Raw genomic sequence first — 24449 nt, forward strand, 5'->3', positions numbered from 1 at the left:
GACTGCTTGGTTCGTTTTTATTGTGTTGATCGATCTCATTTATAGAATGCTTTTTATCTTCATTGATAGTGCGACCTTTTTGACGAGTGGTTGAGTCAGTTTTTTGTTGGTCAACTGGCCGACTATCTAAAATTTTATTTAGTTGTGTGTTGTTGCTGATCCCTTGATTCCGGCTTGGATCAGTGTCACTTGCGGCGGGTGTTGGGCTCGAAAGATCAGTATGACAGGAGTTAAAAGAGGCCATCTCCTCTTTGTTTGTTAGTTTTTTTGTAGTCCTCGATTGGGTCATGTCATTCGGGCTTTTGCTTAGTGGTATTTGTCCTTCTTCTAGATTTTTCCCGTTTTTTTGCTCATTGAGTGTCCCGGCTGATGAGTGATTAGTCCCCTCTTTGACGGTGAGTTCCTGTTTAGTTTTAATTTTTACCTGATTGAAGATAGGAAAAATGAACGGCGTCTGGGTGTTTGCAAGCGGGTGGTTTGACGTCTGATTTCTGTTTTTTCTTGCCCGCTTTTTTTGCCGCTTGGTTAGGCCTTTATGGTCGTTTTGGTTAATTTCCCCATCCTGGTTTGAGTGCTCTGTTTCCAATGATTTGCGGCCATTATTTTGTGGGATAAGGTGACTTTCACCTGTTGTTTTAGTTTCCTCTATTATACCATCAGGTGTCATTGTCTGATTGTTTGATTGGTTCTTTTCTGCTGATGTTTGCTGTGATAACTCATCCACTTTAGATTTAATCGGACATACCTTTTGTGGGCTCTTGCAAATTTCAAAAGGAATAAGGTCGCATCTGATTTGTGTGCAGTTATTGCACTGATTGGCGATCTTGCATTCTAGTAATATGTCTTTAAGTATTGAAGGCAGATCCTTTAATTTTTCCAAAATTGGGTGGCAGGTGCATGACTGGGATGCTGCCCACGGTTGGATCTGATCCTTAATAATGTTGGAGATACTGGTCATGGTATCTAGCTTTTTGTTTATGTTGGATATGTGTTCCGCCATTGTGCTCATGAGATGTATCTGGATGTCGAGTTTATCTGACTGCATGTTAAGGGTTTTAATCGAGGTTTCCAATATGCACCCTAATGCACTGTGTAATGTGATTATTGATTCCAAGTTTTCCTTTATCTCGTGCCCTGTTTCATGCCGGTGCAGGTCCCCTGTGTTGTAGTTGGAGGAAAATCCCTGTGATGCTTGTTGTTTAGACGTTATGTCGTTCTGCCGTACTTTGATCTTTTGCCGTGTTCCGGGGTGCGATTCTGGGCTTTTTGTTATTGCTACTTCGGCAATAGCTGAACCACTTGAAATTTCTATTATTGAAGGTTCCATTTGAGCACCTGCATCATTCATGTTTGGAGAGACTATTGGTGCATTAGTGTCCTCCTCCTGATTCACTCCACTGGATATCTCAATTGTGTTGTTACTTGATCGCTCTTTATTTGGAGAGATTTTTGTGCACCAATCGATTGGTGGTACTCCCTGGTCCTTCTTTACAGTGACCTTTGTTTTGTTGGGGATTTTTAATCCCTCTACGTTGGTGTTGTTTCCTTCCTGGGCCTCCATTTCAGTGATGATTGATTTACTGAAGATTTTTAATCTCTCCAAGTTGCTTTCAGTTGCATGGATGTCCTGGCCGGCTTTTTTGTCATGGTTCCTCCTTTAAGGGTAGGCACTTGGGGCGCCCAACAGGGATTTAATTCCTTTATCCTCTCTGTGGATTTATTCATTACCGGGATCATGCGTGAATCTGATCTTGGGGTTGAGTGGTTGTATGGGGGCACCTTGTATGCTAGTTCATACCCAGTAGTGTTATGACAGTCCTCGTTTTTGGATTGGACCACGTAGCTTCCCGTTATTGTTTGGTCTTGATTTGTAGCCCTGGTAGATACTGATACGTTTATTGCAATTGATTCACTTTTGTTCTCTATTTTACTGGGGGAGGAAATTATTGTATGCCCTTCTGTGTGGTAGTCCATAGACTTGATAGCTCCTATATGTGTTGTTGAAGGTTTCTCATGACCTTGCCTTTGGGGTGGGTCGTACCTTTCATTTTCCTTGTGCACTTGAGCTTGAAAATGAAACACGTTTTTCTTCAGGGTGGCATCCATATGATTGGGTATTTCCTCTCTTCCATTGGGCCTGTCTTCATTGGTGTGTGAGGCGCTTGGAGGAGACCTTGTGTCTGTTGGTCTCGGATCTGCTTTTTTTGGGGTCAGTGATTTTTGTAATCCATTTGGTGTTGTCGGCATTGCATAAATGGCAGTCATTGGATCTTTCAGGAAGGTAAATTTTCCGGTAGGATTTATGTTGGTGAAAATTGAGTATACTGGGGATATTAATGATGCGGATGCACTCCCCTCAGTTGGTGCACTGGGGGATTTGGTCTTGGCCTTGGCTTTTTTCCTTATATTTAGGGGGGTTTGTTCTTGTTCTCCCAGACCTCATTCCCCTCTTTTTTCACTTCCCAACTCCGCTCTGCTTCCACTCCACCTCCCAAGCCTGTCTGCCCCCTCTAAATTGGAGTAGCTGCCGTCAGGGAGATGGTGTTACGTTGCGTTGCGTTGTTACGGGGTGTCTGCGAGGTGACTGCTCCCTCAGGCGTTTTTTGCCTGGTATGTAATGCTGGTCAGTTCTCTACTGTGCACTGTGCACGTAGCACTATTAACACACCGTTAGACTGCGCCAGCTGTTACTTAGCTTTGGTAGAAGAGTGCTGGTGGGCAGTTTTCTGGCGCGTAAGGAACGAAAAAGAGCGCTTGAGGGGTAGGGGGTATTGGGTGTTGGGTGCACTTAGGACACTGAGCCGATATTGCAAGTGGCGCTGCTGATGCTGACGCCTCTCACCGTGTTTTTGTTGCCTGTTGCCTGCTGCTGGTATCCTGCTGGTGTCCTGCAGGTCCGGTCTGGTCTGGTCTAATCTAAGATCGCAACCATATACAGAAACTTTGAGCCCACAACTACAGACTTCCCTGACAGATACGCCAACACTGTAACCAACACGAACCACACACTGATCACCTAGAACATCTTCTCCACTCAGGACACCATCTTTACCATGAAATCCATCCACTCTGGAGCTCCCACAGACCCTTGCTTGTACCACATCTTCAACCTTGGAAACCAAAGGATCGACCAGGAACTCACCACCCTACTCATTACCTCTATCACCACATCTTCAACCTTGGAAACCAAAGGATCGACCAGGAACTCACCACCCTACTCAACACCTCTATCACCACCGCAACATGTCCGATGCCTGGTAACATGCTGAATTCAGACCACTACTCAAAAAATCCTCTGCAAACCCCAGGAAACTCAAAAACTACCACCCAATCTTCCTGCTCCCATTCCCAGCACAGGTACTTGAAAAGATCATCAACAATCAACTCATGACACTGCGGTGATCTTTACAGGAATGGCGCTTTACTAACATATGACGCACTGATAGCTGAGGACGGCCTACCCTCGGGACGATTCTTACTTCATGCTTCCCTGATAACAGCATTGGGCAATAGATGGGGGAAGATTTCAGAGGAATAGCAGTTGCATCTGACTATCCAATACCTACATGTCGTAGGGCCCGGGAGTCATCTCATAAAATAGTTTGCTGCTGCCCTTGTGCCTTCAGGCGGCGGTGTCGCTCCTGCTGCTGATAACGTGCTGGGAGGTGGACCTGGTTAGCCCTTGTGCAGACAGGGAGTGGTGTGCAATACTGGAAAGCACCTCCAAGTCCCCCAAAACTTTTGCTTTTGCCTTATCCAGTATTACGTCACACAGAGGGCATACCTTACTCCTGCCAAAATGAATAGCTATTTCCACCGTGAAGATGCTGCCTGCCCCAGGTGTCATAACCTGGATGTAAACCTCTTGCAAATGTTGTAGGTCTGCCCGCTCCTTGTCCTGTACTGGCAGGGGGCCATGACCCAATTAGCTGAGTGCGCGGGCCGCACACTGGGGCATACATGGAAGGTGTTTATTATGTGCCTTTTTTGCAGAAGTAAACAGCACAGGTGACCACGTTTTTCATTGATTTGGGAACCAAGCACTTAATCACTAAGAGCTGGAAAGTATCAGCACCCCCTCCCCTAATAGCTTGGAGGCTGTTGATGCTGTTGTGCCAAGGCCAAGAGTATAGCGCTATGTAGGGAGGATACTCTGGGACTCCACAAACTACCTTTAGCCACACATTGGGAACAATCTTACAGGACCTCCAAGATGGACCATCCCTAGCACACAATGATGCAGACCATGCACGTTTGCCATGGGAGAGATTGAGGATAGTGGGCGCATCACACAACAGCGGTTCCTAGAGAGGGTGGCTCGTGCTGATAATGCTGCCCTGCAGGACACACATGAATATGCACAATGAGGGTTTGATATAATACAGTCTATTGTTGTACTGGTGGGATAGAGGTGTAGGGAGGGAGGGATCTGGAGATTAAACCTGGTTACACTTTTCAATGTTGTTTGTCCCTATTTTTCCCCTCTGCCTCAAAATGTTATTGACAATGTTATGTTATGTTATGTTATTTGTACTTATAAAGCGCACTGTTACCCTGGGGAGTCCTGGCGCTGAGTACTGAATTACCTGGGACATCTGTGAGCTGTTATTGAGAGAACAACCACGTTTTCAGACCCTTGCGGAAGGAGATTTAATCAGGAGCATTTCTTAGTTGGAACGGGAGTTCGTTCCATGCTTTGGAATTAGTTTACTTAAACATGGATGTTTCAACTAGTTTGGAACCAGAGGAGCACAAGGTTCTGCTAGGGATATACCATGTGAGTCTATGCTTGAGAAACTCCAGGCCAATACCATTCACTGCTTTGAAGACCACACAAAGGGCCTTGAACCGAGATCTCAGTGGGATTGGGAGCCAGTGTAGTTTCCTCAGCTCACCTCTAACCGAGGCAAACCTAGCCGTTTCCGACAGCAATCTGACTGCGCATTCTGGACCAGTTGCAGCTTGTACATGTGTTGTTTCTGTACATTAAGGTAAAGGCTATTGCAATAGTCCAGACGGGATAAAATCAGGGCCGTAACAACCGTCCTTAGGTTGCTGGCTGAGAGGAAGAGCTCAATTTTTTTTTGTTTATTCTGAGGACCATGAAACAGGATGAAGTCATCTGGTTCATTTGGTCCCCCATGGTGAGTTTATTATCTACTAGGACTCCCAAACTCTTAGCTTTCCTGGAAGGTGTTGGGCAGGCCCCCGGCTCTTCCGGCCACCAGTCCGGTGTCCAAACCCGGGGATTATTGCCGAACTTTATCACCTCCGTTTTTGCTGAATTTAGCTTTAGACAGTTGGCTGATATCCAGATGGAAATCGAGCTCATACATTTCTGAAACCTGTCCCCTGCTTCTCTTTCCACTCCCTCCATCAGCGACAACACAATCTGTGTGTCATCAGCGTAGTAGGTGAGCTGGAACCCAAACGACCGGATGATATTGGCCAAGGGGGCCACATAGATATTAAAAAGCGGAGGGCTCAAAGATGAGCCCTGTGGTACCCCACAGGAAGCGAAAAGGGGTCAGAGACGTTCCCATCAAGATCCACGGTCTGGGACCTATCCGCCAGAAAGGAATGTAGCAGTTTCCATGCTAAACCCTTAACTCCAATGTCCGAGAGCCGATTCAGCAGGACCCCATGGTGGACTGTATCGAAGGCCACGGATAGGTCCAGGAAGATTAGTATGGCACTTCCTCCCCTATCCACGGCCTCTCTGATTTCCTCCGTTGATTTTATTAGGGCCACCTCCGTACTGTGAAAGGCTCTGACCCCAAACTGCGGGGGGTCTAAGGAGTTGTTAGCCAGAATGAAGTTACTAAGTTGGATATACATTTCTTTCTCCAGTACTTTAGAGGGCAACGGGAGTCTGGAAATCGGGTGATAATTGTTTGAGTCCTTGGGGTCCACAGATTGCTTCTTCAGCAGACGGAGCACAGAGGCCTTTTTCCAGTCTCTAGAAAAAATTCCGGTCTGTAAAACTGAATTTAGTAGGGGGGTCAGAACTTCTCCAATGATTTCTGGAATTAACTTAAGAATTCCAGCGGGGTAAGGATCACTGGGAGCACACGATTTTATGGTGTGCAGCAGTTTGATCAGATCAGTGATCTCAATAGGGGAAAAATGATCCAAAGAGTCTTTGGTGGTAGCTAGGTAGCCTGAGTCCGTGAGATTTGAATCCAACTGTTTATCATTGGTTTGACCTACCAGGGAGATGAAGATAGTTTCAACTTTAGTTTTAAAATAATCCGGCATTTTGTTGCAGAACTCAACATCACCCTGTTTTTTAGGGGCAGTGGGTTTAGCTAGTTTACAAATTGTTTTAAAGAGTTCTTTAGAGTTGGATTAGGCCTTGGTTATTTGTAGTACGGGCCTGTTGTTTGCACTACAGCTGAATTTCTCGCACCACAACACACATCGGGTCTCCTAAATGGCCTTCGGGTGATGAGAGATGTGTAATTTGCACAGGTGCACGAGAAGTAATCACTTCAATCAAAGTTTCATCAGTATATTATTATCCGAATGTGCAGTGGCATGTGCATGTTGTCAGCTATCTTAGCGTATTAACATGCACAGCTCAACTGTTACTGGGTACCTTGGATTCTTCAATGCAATAACTTAGTTGTAAGATGTACAGGCATGACTAATTCTGCATTGGTGCAAGGCTGGAAAATCACGTATAAACAATAAAAACAGATTTAAAGAAAAAAACATTCAACTCACTCATGACACGCCTGCACCAGAACCAGCTACTTAACGCCTTCCAATCTGGCTTCTGTAGCAATCACTGCTTTGAAACCATCTTGATCACAGCCACCTATGACATCGAAACCCTGCTCCACTGAGTAGAAACAGCTGCTTTGATCCTCTTAACCTCTCAGCAGCATTCAACTCTGTATCCCACCACAGTCTGATTGAAAGACTCCGTCACTTAGGCATTCAAGGGGACAGGCTCCGATGGATCACCTCCTTCCTCACTGGAGGACCGAGAGGATCCACCTTTCACCTCTGAACCCAAGGAGATTGTTTGCGCATCCCTCAGCCCCACACTCTTCAAAGCATACATGACCCCTGTGGTCAACATCGTCAGATCCAACAATCTCAACATAATTTCTAATGCAGACAACACCCAACTTATTCTCTCACTCACCGCCGACCCCAGCACCACAAGTGTCAACTTCCAGAGATGCATGACAAACGTGGCCCACTGGATGAAGAACTACTGCCTGCAGCTAAACACAGACAAAACAGAAGTACTGATCTTTGGCAACAGCAGCAACACAAGAAAAGACTCCTGGTGGCCATCATACCTTGGACATGCACTCACTCCTCCAACCACGCTCGAAAACTCAGAATCATCATTGACAATGAGCTCACCATGAAATCACAGATCAATATCATATCCTCCGCCAGTTTCCTCACTCTGCGCATGCTATGTAAGATCTTCTAGTGGCTACCCCTACACACAAGACGCACTGTGACACAAGGCCTCATCACCAGCCGACTAGACTACTTCAATGCCCTCTAAGTAGGAATCGCTGCATACCTTCTACGGAGACTTCAGAGCACACAGAACACTGCAGCCAGACTCATCCTCAGCCTTCCCCGATGAACCCACTTCACACCACACCTCTGGAAACTCTAATGGCTCTCCGTATAGAAAATATGCCTATTCAAGCTGATGACCCACTCACACAAGGCTCTAAACTACCAAGGACCCACCTACATTAACTACGGCCTGAACTTCCACTGACCATTGAGTAGACTACGCTCTGCCTCCCTTTCACTTCCCCATAATCCCTGCATTTACCGAAGAAGAAGTGGAGGATGCTTCTTCTCCCACACCGCAGCAAATACCTGAAACAGCCTTTCCACAGACCTTTTGACCATCACCTCACTTCTGGAATTCAGAATGGCCTTCAAGGCCTAGCTGTTCGAACAAGCCTCGAGCCTGCAAGCATCTGGATACCCTATCAGGTGATTAGCTGTGCATTGTAAATCCTGACTGACTGAGTAGTTGTATTGTTACTATCATTGACGGCATAGCAGGGGCAATGTGTAGTGCAAGCTGCAGTGGCTTCTGATGGAAGCCCTGGCACTTATTCTTTTTTTTTTTTTACAAATTAAGCACTGCTTATAACTCCAAAACCTGTGGAAATGAACGTTTGCACAAGGATTGGCATTTAGCTTTCCACTTGTAAGGAGGGCCTAAGGAACATGGGAGCCCCAAAGGACTTAAATCTATCTATAACATCACATTTGCCTAATAAATATGTTTTAAGACTGTTTTTTTCTCTTCCTTGTTTCTCTCATAAACTCCAAGAAGTGTTGGCCCTCCTTTTGTCAGGAAGAAATTACCAAACAGGGTATATATGGGTTTTCCAGAAAATCTGATTGAACCCGTGTAGTGTTCACAGTATGCTGTGGGTCAGACTCTGTATGTCATAAGATTCTGGGTTTGTTTAACCCCAGTGATTGTGTCTAAGATGCATCAACAAAATTGCACTGCTTTAAAATATTACTGCATTCAAGTGTTATAAAGACTACACATACTGGTGTGGTTTGAGGTGGAACTGGGAGATACATTAGAGTAAACACAATTTTGAAACAAGGTGTTTATAATGTACAATGCCTAATCTTCACTGCCAAACTGTGTCGGATGCCACATTTTGTCCCACTTACAGCCAATAAAATCAAAATGGGGCAATGATGGGTGCTCAAGTTCTAAGGTGCTGGTGCAATGGATACTTTATGATGAGATCTGTATTCTGTTGTGGAGGAAGATGGCCCAGTAAGAGTCTTTACGTAGGGCATTAATTATGTTACTTACGGTAATGTTCATTATCCTGAATCTTGGTCCTCCTCATCCCAGTCCTCAACCCATCCTACTCCCTGTCCTCCAATACAATATTTAAGGATGGTAAGTACAGGAATGCCATAGGGGGGAGAAGAGGTTTTATGCTGGTGTATTGTCAGTGCAAGGGTAGAAGGACTATCATGATGTGCTTTATGAATTTACAGGCTTGTAAAAATGTGTGTCTTGGGAGGGTGGGCCTATCTCACACTGTAAGGACTGGGACATAGAGGGCGTATGACAGTGTAATGTACCCTTAATCAGAGGTAGAATTATTATGGCTTTTGCAAAGCTGGTGGAATGGTAACAATGGTGGTATCTTGCATTAGTTGGTTGCTAAACCACAATTATTTTTGTTAAACTAGTCTACATTTTCTCTTTCAGTGATCTTTGAGTCATGCAATTCATACAATGGTCACTGTGAGCAGTTTTGCTCACCGTCAAAGGAACAAAATCGAGTTCAATGTTCTTGCAGCTCAGGCTATACCTTAGGAGCAAACCAGAAATCATGCAACCCAAATGGTAAGGAGAGAGTTTTTAATTTCACATTCATCTCACCTTGAGTTTGCTGTGCTTGGAAGATCGTCGGTAAAGTGTGTTCAGATCGTCTAGCATCTCATTGGTTTGACTGTAAAGGTGTTTGTGACTGCTTCTTGTGAAATGGAATATGTGTGTCAGTTCTGAAAATAGCAATATAATTTAAATGTAAAATATTTTGAACATTTGAGAAAAAATTATTATTTATTTTGTCAAGCTCTAAACAAACTCAAGTCGTTAATCAGCAACAGTGTTGAAAAACAAGGCGGTGAGTGCTGAGCAGCATTTGCGTAGGTTGGGAGGTGTGGCAGGTACCGCCAGAAGGCGCACACAGTAAGCCAAGTATGTCAGCGGAAGTAGTCCGAGAAAGAGAAGCAACAGCCGATGAACTATTCAATAATTTGCCCGATATCCCTGCAAGTGGACAAGATGTGCATGTTAACACAAATAGTAACAACAAGGGCGGAGATGCGAAAACTCTATTGAAGAATTTAGAATAATGCATGAAAAGCAAAGTCACTAAGTGGTGGGAAAACAAGTCACTAACCAAGTACAAGGAAGTGGGACGAGTACCGCGGGGCCTCAGGATTCTTTTAGTACCCAGCTCCAACAACCCAAACCCTAACATGTTAAAGGAATGGGGGAGAGTAACCTTGCAGCATCAATGAATCTTGTATGCATTCTCATTAAGTACACGGAGATAGACCGATTAGAGCTAATGAAGGAAATTGCCAAAATTAACGAACAAATCAGCAAATTAGAGCCAAGTGATTACATAACCAAAACAAGAAAGAAATAGAAGAGCGCCTAAAGAAGCAGGAAGACAAGATTAAACTTCACAAAATACACAAGTTTGCACATTGATCAAGCAAATTATGAACAGGGTCAGATTTACACGTATGCCCACAAATATGCGAATGCCAAAAGGATAAGATTGAATGCCAAATCCAAACAAGGCATAGACTCCACCCAAAACATCCAACAGGCACAGCAAAGGACACAACGTCAATCTCAGAGGTAGACTCTGTAACTAGCGATATAGGCTCAGAAAGCGGTAGCACCAGCTACGCTAGCAGAACAGCAGAAGCAGCATTATTACATCTAGCTGAGGAAGTCGATTTTTTAGCCTTGGAACGCCGCAATATACTAAGGCCACGGAAGCAAACGAAACAGCCAAAATTTCGAAAAAACGTCAGAAGGAGAGAAAGACGCAAAAAGAACAAATAAAAAAACTAAAAGAAAATACTGGCGCGAATGACAAACATAGAAGACAATACCATTATTAATCTTTCATCATTAACACTTACAAACGCTGAAAAAACAGATCTTGATGGTGTAAATGTAAATGTATGTAAATGTAAATGTATAGGCATTTATATAGCGCACTACTTACCCGTAGGGTCCCAAGGCGCTTCGACCGCTGCGAAACCCTTCCTGGCTTCCCTGAGAGATGGTCCCTTAATGGGTATCTCCAGGGTGAGACCAGGCATCCCCGGCGGTCTGGTGGGGCCGTTAGTGAAGATGAGGCAAGCTAATGCCCAGAGTTGCCGAGTGTGAACGCTGATCAGAGTGGGCACCGAGGCGAGAGAATTATCGAGTCCGCTGACCCTGGTCCAGAAACCTGCCGCGCCGGGAATCGAACCCTGGTCCCGGGCCGTCCTCTGCTCTCGGGTCTGCCGCCTCTAACCAGTGAGCCACACTACTTCACAAAATTGAGCAACAGAGACAGCAAGACACCAAAAGCAACCTACAAGCGTCAGATATTTCTTCCCTATTGACAGTACAAGAACTATATAATAAAACATCATATGACAATGAGAATTCCACTCAGGAGTAACTTCAAGAAATGGATATTGTACAACAAGGGGCAGGAAGTAGTCCTTTCAAAGCAAAATCGACGTTCATTCCGATGATGCGCAAAGATTCCATTGATATCCTTCATGAGAGAGTGATAGACGATATCAAACAACTCTACCACAAAGTAAAATGAAAACAACAAAACAAAAAGTATAAAGAAATAGAGTACGCTAAACTAATGAAGAAATTGAAGGACAATCATGAGGTGGTAATTATGCAATCAGACAAAGGTGGCAACATCGTAATTTGGCCTAAAACAGAGTATGTGAAAGAAGCAAAAAGGCAACTAACAGACCAAAAATGCTACGAAAAATCAACTATTAAAGAATACAACAAGGCAAGGGAATTCCTGACCAAAAGCTATAATAATATAAAAGAAATGGATTAATATCAGTAGAGTAATTGAAATATCTATGGGTGGAATACAAGGCAAAGTAATTCCTGACCAAAAGCTATATCAATATAAAAGAAATGAATTGTCAGTCAGTCAGAACAAGCTTTATTCGATTGCATTTAAAATCATAAAAGCAACAAACGACATATAATAAAAATTGATTACAATTTTAACAAAGTTCATGAAGTTAAAAAACAATCGAGGGTTCAAATCTGTCAAGGTATCCACTGTACATACGTATAAAGGTTCACATCGGTATAAATCATACACAGTTTAAAAAGTTAAAAATGGTTAAAAAGTCAATAGCAGGAATACAGGATGATAAGGTCACCCTTCCAGTTGTCTCGGGGATAGCGTCCTGGTCCTTGTACGCATAGCTGCGACCAGGAAGCTAGCAACCCCGAAGATTGTCCTGGTACTACCTAATAACTGGAGATAAAGTAGAGCAGGCCGTACCTGGACGAAACCTGCATCTCTTAAAATGGGTGCCAAGAACCTCAATCTACTCTCTTTGTAATGGCTACAAAACATGACAAAGTGCATGAGGGTTTGCTCAGAAAAGTTATCACAGCTACACGGGGTAGACTCATCGGGAACACCCCACACAGGAAAATCACCCAGGGAGTATTGGATTATGTTGAACCTAAATCTAATGAGCAAATGGCGATGGAATGGTCTGCTCACGATTTTTAGAAATGAATTAATATCAGTAGAGTAATTGAAATATCTATGAATGGAATACCCAACGGTTCCAACTATATATTTCATCCCGAAGACTCACAAGAACATTAATCCAATTCCAGGTCGACCGATCATCTCAACTATCAACCGCATGGGGGAGCATATTTCCCAATATGTGGATTTTTTTGTAACCTATGGTCAAAAAGCTCCCCACATATGTGAAGGACACAGGAGATTTCCTAAAGAAACTGAACGACATTAAAAGGTCTGCAGATATGCTACTTAAAACTCTGGACATAGAGTCCCTATATACATGCATTGAACATTCCACAGCACAGGACTTTTGGCAGTCAAACATTATATGGACACAAGACCACTTGAATGTGGGAGCCTGCTTCTCTCCCAGCTACACCTGTTTGATGGTAGACTGGTGGGAGGAGCAGGATCTCAGAGTGGCACACAGAGGTGTGTGCTAAACATGAAAAACACTATCTAAGATATATAGACAATGTGTTTATTGTGTGGCAGGGAGACACAGATAGTGCTACCTCCTTTATCAACAGCACTAATGTGAACACTAGGAACCATTAAGCGCACTACATACCCACGAGGGTCTCAAGGTGCTGGGGGGAGGTGGGGGCCACTACTGATCGAACAGCCAGGTCTTTAGTGTCCTCCTGAAGGTCAGCAGGTCTTGGGTCTGTCGTAGGCTCAGTGGGAGGGTGTTATATTTCTTGGCGGCGAGGTGGGTGAAGGCTCTCCCGCAGGTGGTTGTTCTTCGGATGCGCGGGACGGTAGCGAGAGGTCGGCGGAGCGTAGCTGGTGGTTGGGGGTGTAGAAGGAGAGCCGTCTGTTGAGGTTGGTTGGGCTGGTCTTGTGGAGTGCCTTGTGTGCATGGATGAGGAGCTTGAAGGATATCCTCTTGTTGACGGGGAGACAGTGCAGGTTTCTCAGGTGGGGGTGATGTGGCTGTGTCGTGGTACATCGAGGGTCAGTCGTGCCGAGGCGTTTTGGATGCGTTGTAGTCGATTGATGAGCTTGGTCGGGGCTCCCACGTAGAGGGCATTTCCGTAGTCGAGTCTGCTGCTGACGAGGGCCTGGGTGACTGTTTTTCTTGTATCTGTCGGGATCCATCTATAGATCTTGCGGAGCATGCAGAGGGTGTTGAAGCAGGAGAAGGAGACGGCCTTGACTTGCTTGGTCATTGAGAGCGTTGAGTCGAGGATGATTCCCAGGTTGTGTGCGTGGTCGGTAGGGGTCGGGGCTGCCCCCAGAGCAGTTGGCCACCAGGAGAAGTCCCAGGCTGACGGGTTGGAGCCGAGGATGAGGACCTCCGATTTGTCCGAGTTCAGCTTCAGACGGCTGATCTTCATCAAGTCAGCGACGGCCTTCATTCCTTCATGGAGGTTGGCTTTGGCCGTGATGGGATCCTTGGTGAGGGAGAGGATCAGTTGAGTGTCCTTGGGGTAGGAGAATATGTTGAGATCGTGTTGTCAGGCGACGTGTGCAAGCGGGGCCATGGAATTGTTGAACAGTGTTGGGCTGAGGGAGGATCATTGGGGTACGCCGCAGATGATCTCGGAGGCATCGGAACGGAACGGGGGGAGGCGGACGCTCTGGGTTCTGCCTGAGAGGAAGGAGGTGGTCCATTCCAGAGCCTTTTCTCGGATCCCTGCGGCGTGGATGCGTGCGCGTAGTGTGCGGTGGCAGACGGTGTTGAAGGCGGCGTAGAGGTCTAGGAGGATGAGTGCTGCAGTCTCCCCATTGTCTAGCAGGGTCCTGATGTCATCGGTGGCGGCGAAGAGGGCGGTCTCGGTGCTGTGGTTGCTGCGGAACCCTGACTGTGAAGGGTCCAGGATTCTGTTCTCTTGGAGGTATCGGGTTAGCTGTCTGTTAACGATTTTCTCGATGACCTTGGCTGGGAAGGGGAGCAGAGAGATGGGTCGGAAGTTCTTGAGGTCTCTTGGATCTGCCTTGGGTTTTTTGAGTAGGGCCTTGATCTTGGCGTGCTTCCAGCTCTCTGGGAAGGTCACGGTCTCAAGGGAGAGATTGATGACGCTGCGTAGGTGGGGTGTGATGGAGCTGCTTCCTTTGTTGAAGACGTGGTTTCGGGAATTGGTTAGACGGAATGCCGGAGTGGATTGTGCTCATGGTCTTGATGGTGTCATCGACGCTCACGCTGGCCCAGGCTAGCAAGGGGACGTGGTCGATGGTGTGCGGAGGGTCTGTTGTGTTGCTGTCTGTTGGAGATGTCTGGGTGTTGAAGCTGTCGTGGATGTCTGCTATTTTGCGGTGGAAGAAGGTGGCGAGGGAGTCCCAAAGGGCTTGCGACGGCGAGATGTCGTTGGGGTTGGAGCTGGGGTTGGAGAGTTCCTTCATGATGTTGAAGAGCTCCTTGCTGTCATGTGCATTGTTGTCGAGGCGGTCTTTGAAGGAGGTCTTCTTGGCAACCCTGATGAGGTGGTGGTGGTTGAGGATGGCATCCTTGTGTGCTGCCTGGTTGTCTGGAGTTTGTTCACTGTGCCATTTCTTCTCTAGTTTCCGGCAGGGTTGCTTGGAATCTAGGAGTTCTGCGGTGAACCAGCTGGTCCTCTTGCTGGTGTCTCTCTGGGGGGGTTTCTTCAGCGGGGCGAGGGTGTTGGCGCAGTCCTCGATCCAGTGTCTGTGGTTGTGGGCAGCGACGTCGGTGTTGGAGGGTTCAGTGGGTGGGTGAGAGCGAGGTTTGCATGTAGTTGGTCTTCGGTGATTTTGCTCCAGCGGCGGCGGGGGATCTGTTGGGTGCGGTAGTGTGTGGTGGGTTTCTGGAAGGTGAAGTGGATGCAGCGGTGGTCGATCCAGAGGAGTTTGGTGATGTGGCTGACAGAGACGTGCGGGCTTGAGGAGAAGACGGGGTCAAGCATGTGGCCGGCGGAGTGGGTGGGCATTGTGACGAGTTGTCTCAGTCCGAGTATGGCGAGGTTATCGATCAGGGTTGTGAAGTTGTTGTCATTGTTGTTCTCAAGGTGAAAGTTCAGGTCTCTGAGGAGGTTGTAGTCGGTGGAGGTCAGGGCTTGTGTGCTGATGAAGCTGGCGATGGAGTCGCTGAACTGGGGGCGGGGTCCGGGGGGTCGGTAGATGAGGGTGCCTCTGAGAGTGGAGTTGGGGTCTGTGTGGATCTGGAAATGCATGTGTTCGGCGGTGCTGAGCGCATCATCGGTGCTAGTCGAGACCCAGATGCTGTTCTTGTGGACAATGGCGATTCCTCCTCCGACTCCGTTGGTGCGGTCTCTGCGGGTCCAAAAGGCTTGTTTACCCAGAAGTGGAAATTCAAAACTGCAGTTTCTTCCTTACGGCAATGGCAAATACTAATAAAATATTTCTGGAGGAAAGGGCACCCGCTCCTCCACCCGCAACACCAGACCTTGATTGGCTGGTTCATCAAATGCCCTCTCCCTCTGTGGATGTACTCATAACGACAGGGTCTGGCTTGTTTACTTCATGTTACAGTGACCCATTAACACGGATGACAGCTGTACAACCTCCTACTGCAGGAACTCAGGTGAATTATCCCCGGAGGCACTCTCCGCCCTTCTCTCAGTTGCGTCAATCCTGATTCCAGCAGCGGTGCGTCCATTGGGGCGTAGGGGCGTAGCCCCACAAGCCCCATGGACGCGCTGCTGCATTAATAAAACAAACTGGTGACTCACTGTTTCGTTAAAAACAAAGTTCGAGCGAGCGCCGCCGGGAATCCGGGAAGCACCCGAGTTATCCAGGAGTGGGGAGTGCAGGGGGGCTGGTCTGGTCTGCTGCACAGCTTGAGTGGCTGTCCACGACCACGTGACACACTCAGCTGCAGCAGCAGACAGCCAGCCAAGGTATCTAGCGCGCAATTGATGCGTGGGGCAGAAACTTGCCCACGCATGCGCATCAGTGTTCCCCCATAGAGGGGTGCTTTTTTAAGCTGGCCGCAGCCCCCGGCTTTACGAAGGCGACACAGGGCGAGCATTCATGAGCCCCCCTAGCCAATCCTGGCGCTGCTTGCAGCGCCAGGATTGGCCGGTCACCGCAGGGCAATCCATTATTGGATGCCGCTCATGGGTGGTGCACACACACTGCATAATGGCCAATCACTGTGTGTGACTTCATGTAGTCATGCAGTGATTGGCCATTTTGCGGTGCACGGGGTCGTGAATACAACAGTGATGAAGGTGCACTACATCCATTTCCTTTAATGTCGTTGACAACCGAGGGCAATTATGTGCAGTTTCGAAGGAAACATTCTCTAATTGCTCAAGAGAACTGGTCAGCAAATGTAACTATTGTGTGTGACAGGCCTGCAATGAAAATCGTTTTCTTTTTAATGTCAGGTAAGACTAGAGCTCAACACTTTGCAATGATGAGAGAGGGCGACCTTTCGTTAGTCCTTTTGACGAATATGTTATTGCCGATTTGCCGTGTTTAGAGGGGTCCAGCAATGTAACCCCCGATTTCAAAGGGTTGTTAAGCTGCATGTGACAGTGTATTCTAGTTTCTTTGCGATCCTAGTCTTGAGCAATTTATCCGTGATTTTCCGCTAATAAGTGGCTTTGCTGCAGCAAGTGTTTACTCTTTGTGTAGCTCTGCCCCAAACACCAGCTGTTGTAATTTAGCCGAGATATTTTTTCTATGAAAATATGCACCTATCAGGGAAAATGAGTGAAGAAAAAGAGGGTCCTAGGAAAGACCCCCAGAGTCTGCTGGGGCTAGGTTTACAGCGGCACCGCTCTCCATCACGAGCTGCAGGGTGCGGAAGATGCCAGCAATGTTACTTAATGCAGAAAAGCGCTGCTTTAACAGTCAAGAATGGCTGCCCACTTCATGGAGCCACTGCACCCTGCTTGCCATTTTACACCATATTCCCCTCCTTATACCCAGAGGGAGGAGCTCCGTTAGGGGGCACAGCAGAGTGCTGGGATGGAAATGTGGAGGGGGGTCTCTCCTTAATGACTGCGATGCAGGCCAGCATGAGCTGAGTTAAAGTGATGCCCTCTGTCTGCAAGTGCCACCTGCTTGAAGTGCACCAGTGGAAAGGCCTATAATAGTGAACCCCAGGGACTGGAACTGCAGGGTCCTGATCAATCAAATGAACAGAGGGACAGCCGAGAATGCAGCAGTGGGGAGGCCCTTTTCATATACTCAGGGCAGATTTGTTGCCATTAACGTGGTAGAAACAAAAGACAGAACAGAACTATACAGACGTACTCTCCACACGGCAGGTTAGACACGTGTAGAGTGGACGCAAATTACACTAGAGCAGGATAGGAGAGCATGTGAATTTCACAAAGGTAGACCTAGGGTACATTTCAAATGGGACATAGTGCATTTTCCCTAGGCAGGGCGAAAGAAGATTTAACAGACAGGACAGAGGGGCACTTCACACGGACAGGACAGAGGGGCACTTCACACAAATAGTGCATATGTGACCGCCACACAAGCAGGACAGATGTATAATGCAGAGAGGCAGGTTAGAGACCTATTTTACGTGGATGACAAGTGGATACACACTTGACACTAGCAGGGCAGAAGCCCATGTTACACAGGGCCATTTTAAGCAAGCATGCCATGTTTCATGCAGGCATCATATGGCACATTTTACACAGGCAAGGCAAATATACCTTTCGCCCTTATGGCACAGATGCATCTGTGGAGGGTTGAGGCAGTGGCCACAGAGATGTCCCCTGACAGGGAGTGCTCTGATAAAACAAGGGATTACGTGGAGGAAACTAGAGTGAGAGAACTGAGGGAAAGGGTGTGGGTAGTGATCTAGTGTAGTAACGGTGGTCGAGTGCGGATGGTGGGAGAGTTTAGGTACTGACAGGTATGCGAATGGTAGTACATTTCTTTAACAGTGGTAGTTTGTAGGGATAGGGTATGATATAATATAGTGACCAACGTGAAGTGTAGGAAAGTGGTAGTGCGTAGTGTGTGAGGAGGGGTAGAAGGTAGTGAAAGTAGTTCAGTGCAGTGACTGTAATGTGTGTGTGTGTGTGTGTAACAGGCACTGAGGACTGACAGAGCACTGTCAAGAGACCAGGCAAGGTAGAAGGATCAAAATACACTGTCTAGCCCATCGGTACCTAGAAGTGTGTCTCTGCCAGAGTTCTGGCAGCCTGCAGGGACCACAGTGTGTGCAGACATGCCCCAGAGCATTCAGTGAGCTTGCAGTGGAGCTGGGAACTTTTCACTGCCACAACAGTCCTCTGCTTCATAGCAGCATGTATTTTATTTTTACAGCACATTAACTTGATAAAAAAGAAGAATCTGGAAAGCCAAGAGTAGAGGGCCAATCAAGTGCCTGTTTCAATGTCCTAGTTCTAATACAGTCCATGCCAAGTACTAGCAGAATCCACCCAACTTAAAGCTCCGGTGATAGCAAAACGCTGTTGGCCAAAAGAACGTGTATTTTTTTGCTAGCATTGCATCCATAGCCAGAACAAGCTGCAGCATATTCTTTGCTCACCGCACGCTCCTCGGACATAGTGACATACGACTGAACAAGCCACTTTTGGAAACAAGATTAAGAGAAGGAGGATGAGCTAGTTCTGGAAATGCCTCTCTTCCCTGCTGTTTGTTTCATGTTTGCAGAGGGAGCAGTGGGCTAGAGAGACCTGCTGGAGGGTCATTGCTCAGTAATAACAGACCTTTTCAAACGGTGGGTGGACCAATAAAAAAAAAAAAAAAAAAAAAAAAACAGGCCCTACTGCCGAGATCTGAACAGTCTGGCTTGAATTGTACTCAGTATTTAAAAATCTGCCGATCAGAAGAGAAATGAACACTTCTGTCTGTGTGTCCGCTGAGCGACTACTCCATGCAATACAGAATACGGCAACAGGAAACACAATGCCGCACAAACTAAAACCACAATTCCAACTTTAAATCTTAGCTCTGTCCTGTTTCTCGTGTCAAATTGTTTTGCAGTTGTCACTACTTAGCTGAAAATATAACCTAGTAACAAATAAAAGAACTTGTTAAAAGAGACTCAAACTCGCACAAAAGGAACCCACAAGGGAAACATCAAAGATGCCGAAGAGAGGAGAAGAAAAGAAACAAGAGGCGTGCACGTAGGCTGAGCCTTTACATACCGGAGTACTTGTAGTGCTGATAACCAGCCATTGGGCTCCTTGCTGATAAAATCGAAGGCACTTAATGGTGAAACATGAAAGCAGGTGCCATGCTGATAAAAGAAAGGCACAAGATTTACATGCTTGTTTTTAATCACGCTCTAAATCGAAAGTCGGGAGAACAGCTGTGCTAACGGAGAGCCTTCCCATGCTGCTGTGCAGAAACAAAAGATTAAATAAGGTGCAGAAAGAAGCAGCCTAAATGCACATACGTGGAGGGCTACAAATAATGGGGTGCTGCTCTGTGGGAGTAACTATTGTGTGTGACAGGCCTGCAATGAAAATCGTTTTCTTTTTAATGTCAGGTAAGACTTGAGCTCAACACTTTGCAATGATGAGAGAGGGCCGACCTTTCGTTAGTCCTTTGACGAATATGTTATTGCCGATTTGCCGTGTTTAGAGGGGTCCAGCAATGTAACCCCCGATTTCAAAGGGTTGTTAAGCTGCATGTGTATTCTAGTTTCTTTGCGATCTAGTTTCTTTGCGATCCTAGTCTTGAGCAATTTATCCGTGATTTTCCGCTAATAAGTGGCTTTGCTGCAGCAAGTGTTTACTCTTTGTGTAGCTCTGCTTTGGCTCCCTTAATAATGGCTGCGGTTAGTGTTACACCGGCGCGTGAGGTGTGACATGTGAAGTTCCCCTTCTCTCATTGCTGCGCACCCAACAGTGAGTCATATCTGGAACTATGCCAGCAAACCCTGTCCCTGGGCAACTCCAGTGGGCGAGGAAGTGACTGTCCACAAAGGAATGGTGTACCACGTGGGCCCTTCGCAGCTGGGCACTTGCTACCGATATCTGTTACTGTTAACCTGAATTGTATTGTAGCAGAGCTCAGGCAGCCTTTTATACTTGATCTTGGTATATCTCGTCTCAGTAGGATGAAAGGCTGGTTCTGTCCTGCATGAATGTAAACCTGTAAAGAGCAGTTTTTGCACAGATTTTAAAAACTAGTTTATAACTTGCACCATACAATCTACTATAAGTGCAACAAGCATCGAGAGCGTTTGGTTTATGGTGCGAAATATGTAAATCATGTATTGCGTGACCACATCAGTGTTATACAACATTACTGTACCTGTCTGTCCCCACTGTGGCTTCCAATGCAAATAAAGTGAAACCTCTCTAGAATGTTGTCATAAGGCGGCATTTTTATGCATAATAATGCAAGGGGAAAATGGGAGACGCCAGTTACTTTCAAGTAAACATTAGCTCATAGCAAAGGTCTATTTTAATGAGAGAGACCGTTTCAAAATATAATTTATCCCGTGTTCAGCTTACACAAGCATGCCTTGTTTAGCTTGTGCTAGTTCCTCATCAAAGGCTAGCCTGCACTCTTAAATACATTTACCCATGTGTAATATATCCTGAGAAGGTAAAACTCTTACTCCATGGGCCGGGTATGGGCGTTCTGCGGCGGGATACTCGTTTAATGTTGTGAACTTCCACCAGCGCAATGCTGTGTGGGTACTCTCAAACCTTTTACCCATCACCATCACATCCTGCAAACTGACTGCTTTGTACTCCAGTTAAGGGCAACGGTAAATACATTTCCAAGGTGGGAATGGGAAGGGAACCCCTGCAAAACTGGTGGAGGGGAAATGGTGTCTGTATGGGGTGCAGATGGGGTAAATTTCCCTGTAGAAGAGCAGCCGCATGAATGTAGTAATTTCCCTCTTCACAACATTGTGTACAATTAATATTGTCGTATTTGTGTACTCGAATTGCATTTATATTGTGCTTAGTACCCCAGACGATGCATTGGAACTCTTAACGGGTAGTAGCACTCTACTCTGGTACCCAAGACCAGTGGTTAATAAAGTGGTTATTTGTATATTGTTTTCCTATGCTTTTATAGGGCCAAAGATACCTCAAGGTGTTGTCTATGTGGTTAAGTTGCATCTCTGTTATGCATGGATAATGGTATCCTGTAGATAGTGGGGTAGTGGGAAGTATTTTGATCTCTTATGTGAGGTTCGGATGCTTGCTCTAGTCATCTTGTGGTGAACTTGTAGATGTGCGTGTTCAGAGAAATGTAGGAGAGAGTCATATTTTCAGTTTAATTACATTAGAAGGCCACCCATCAATGCACACACCAATTAATATTGTACCTATCGCACTATGCTGCACTTTACCTTTTAAAGATAATGTGTTAAAGTGCAGCATGCCACCATTGATAACATTCCAATCCAACACGCATATCTCCAACACACACCACATGCTTCCACTCCAAAACACATGCCTAAAACACATTGCCATTTACAGTGCCATTATCTCTAACTCAAACAAACCCGAGCCCTAATGCATTCCTAATGCTTGTTTACCCTTGGTACAGCATAGCAAGGTGTGTGAAGGAGTTAAATACTCTGAGTGGGGATGTAGTACTTTTACTTTTTACAACCCTCCTGATTTGCTGCACAGAGGCCCCTGTCCCATCATGACCCCTTTGTAATTGTGACCTTAAAAGCTTTGCCATTCAAGCTATTTAGTATAACCGAGTAAGTGGCATGACATTTGGGAAGGTGATTTATCACAAGAGCTTCTTGTGTTGCACTGCTGCAATATATATGCGGAATGACACCCCGTCTGGTGCTGGCGCTGGAGGGCCACACTACACCCCGACTGCTACTGTCACATGTACTGCAGCGGCTGAAGGGCCACACTACACCCTGACACCCCCTCAGATTCTGGCACGTGTACTGCAGCGGCTGACGGGCCACACTACACTTCGTCAGCGCTTTGAATGCAGCAAGCTGTACTGCAGTGGTTGTAAAGGTCATCCCACTATCCATGGCGGCCTCCTGCAGGAATGGCACGTGTACTGACACCTGCATTAATATGGCTGCAATGACCAGACCCTTCTCTACCCCCCCTTAATCGGGGCAGCACTTGCCCTGCAGCAGCTGCACCACACTCCGGTGAACACATTGCTGCAGCGGCTGCACAGGTCACAGCATTCTCCCTCCGCCCTCCATCGCGGGCACCTCTAATGCTGCAGCTGCTAAGGCCAGACTGCCCATGCCACCCACTTCAGGGCTGACACATGCACTGCAGTGGCGGCCGGAATCGGCCACCTGCCCTGGCTCCTGTACTGCAGAGGCACCATATCCTACAAAGAGCACGCTTCAGTTTGTCGCCCTCTGTGTGGCACTGATGCTGCCAGACGCTGCTTCGACCAGTCACACCTGCGTTGCCATGCACCATCATCTGCTCTAAAAACAACGTAAAAGGAAGCTTCACTGTGTGCTCCTCGACACCCGGGGCTGGCGGGTGTCGCAGCGGCGGCTGCTGACAGCTTGAATTTACATTGTCAAGTCCTCCTATGCCAGGCAATGCCCCCTGAGCATCCACGCCTTCCAGTGCTCCGAGCTGGCATCGCTCCACCCTTTCTACCCTTTCACTTCTTCTGGGAGCCAGCCCTGCTGAGACCCTTGAAATCAAAACCTGAAACTGTGAGAATTTCTTTAGCGCCAGTAACCCACCACCTACAATGATCTGACCTGACCTTCTTTCTAAAAACAGCTTCACATTGCCCCTCACTCCAATGCCAGTGCTTCGCCAGAGAGTGCCACTATAGTCCACACGTAGAGGAGAAAACTTTCCCCTCAATTCCGCCTATTAATTTCTCTCACTTTCTCTGACAAAGATCTCACAAGCAGTAAATGAAAATTTAACAGTCACATTAGAAAACATATAAGAAAACCTTGCTCCGTTTTCTATCGCTTTTATATATCTAACAAAAAAGCTCAACTATTTATAACTACCATAATCTTCTACACCCCATTTCTATATCGAAAAAGGTTACATAGTAAAACAGCAGGGTTGTAAATAAGTGTTATGTTATGAGAATTAGAATTGGCCCTTTCTGCCTCACAGATGTTTCGGTAGTACATGCTTGGCTTTCTTCACAGTTTGGGCTTTCCACAGACAAAAGCCACAGTAGTCAATTGTTTTTTGATGGGTCTATGGACCTATAGATTTGTTCTGTGTTGTCCTTAGTGACTGTACCTGTTGGATTAAAGGACCATGACAGTATTGCAGTTGAGTTTCCACCGACTCTTTGCAGTTTATATTTTGGGTGGTTGAGGGTGTGAGTGAGCTGTAGAACTTTTACATTTATGTCATTCACTGAGGTTGAGCAATTGTCTACTGTTCAGTCAGTTGTGTGTGGGATGCTGAATTCAGCACCAGAGCATAATAGGACGGAATGTATGAAGCTCTGTGGTTATTCTGAATAAGCAGCTACCTATGTTATGCCATCTATTACTGTAATGCCTGCACTTTCACAATTGCTTTATTAACCTTCCTGCTTTCTCAAATTTGCTTGAAAATGCACGATTTTTCTTCATTTTTTTCAAAATTTTCTAGGGGGGGGTTATCCCCCCAAACCCCCCTTTTGGGGTTCGGGGTCGCTCGCTACGCTCGCTCGCTACGGTGCTGTATGCTCATCACTTTGCGCCACACCACTTTCAAATGTCACTCACCGCCCCTGCCTGATTCTCGCTAATCATTTACTCTGTAGTGTTTCCCATGTTTTCCACGAATAAAGTGCAAAGACTGAAAGGTAACTTTCAAAGGTGCACGGTGCATGAAAGTAAATTGCACTGTTCGTAGTTTGTTGCCTCCCTGACCCACAGGTGCCTCCGGGCCTCTCCGTTGCCTGTGAGCAGCGATGAGTCGACCACGCCCTGCTGTAAAGACCCCATGTGCAGTACTGAAGATATTACTCAACCTGCTCTGCACTGTCAAAATACCATACAGGCAGGACTTTAAGTGGGATGACAAAACTGGGGGGTCTCTCAAGGGGGCGTGGCCAATGTAAATAATGGCATGGCTTGAAAACACGTAAGCTAAAAATTTGTGCTACCCGTTTCGAGACCTCCTTAAAAGAACTGCTGGTGCTCAGACCCGGTGAGACCCGACCCACTTAAAGCCCTGCATACAGGGCAGCACTGAGAATCTTTGCAGGAAGTGCTGCAGAAAACGC

The 24449-nt window shown here is 46.5% G+C and overlaps 1 protein-coding gene across 2 annotated transcripts in view; it reads left to right on the top strand.

Moving 5' to 3' along the window:
* The window catches only part of LOC144772977 (coagulation factor X-like), a 381158-nt gene that overhangs the window by 186093 nt on the left and 170616 nt on the right, over nt 1–24449 (top strand). For both annotated transcript variants that reach the window (XM_078657701.1, XM_078657700.1), the window contains one exon: nt 9242–9379. In XM_078657701.1, coding sequence (XP_078513827.1) covers nt 9242–9379 — 138 coding nt within the window. The remainder of the gene's footprint in view (nt 1–9241; nt 9380–24449) is intronic.

Source organism: Lissotriton helveticus, chromosome 8 (assembly GCF_964261635.1).
Source record: "Lissotriton helveticus chromosome 8, aLisHel1.1, whole genome shotgun sequence".
In the NCBI taxonomy this organism is placed as follows: domain Eukaryota; kingdom Metazoa; phylum Chordata; class Amphibia; order Caudata; family Salamandridae; genus Lissotriton; species Lissotriton helveticus.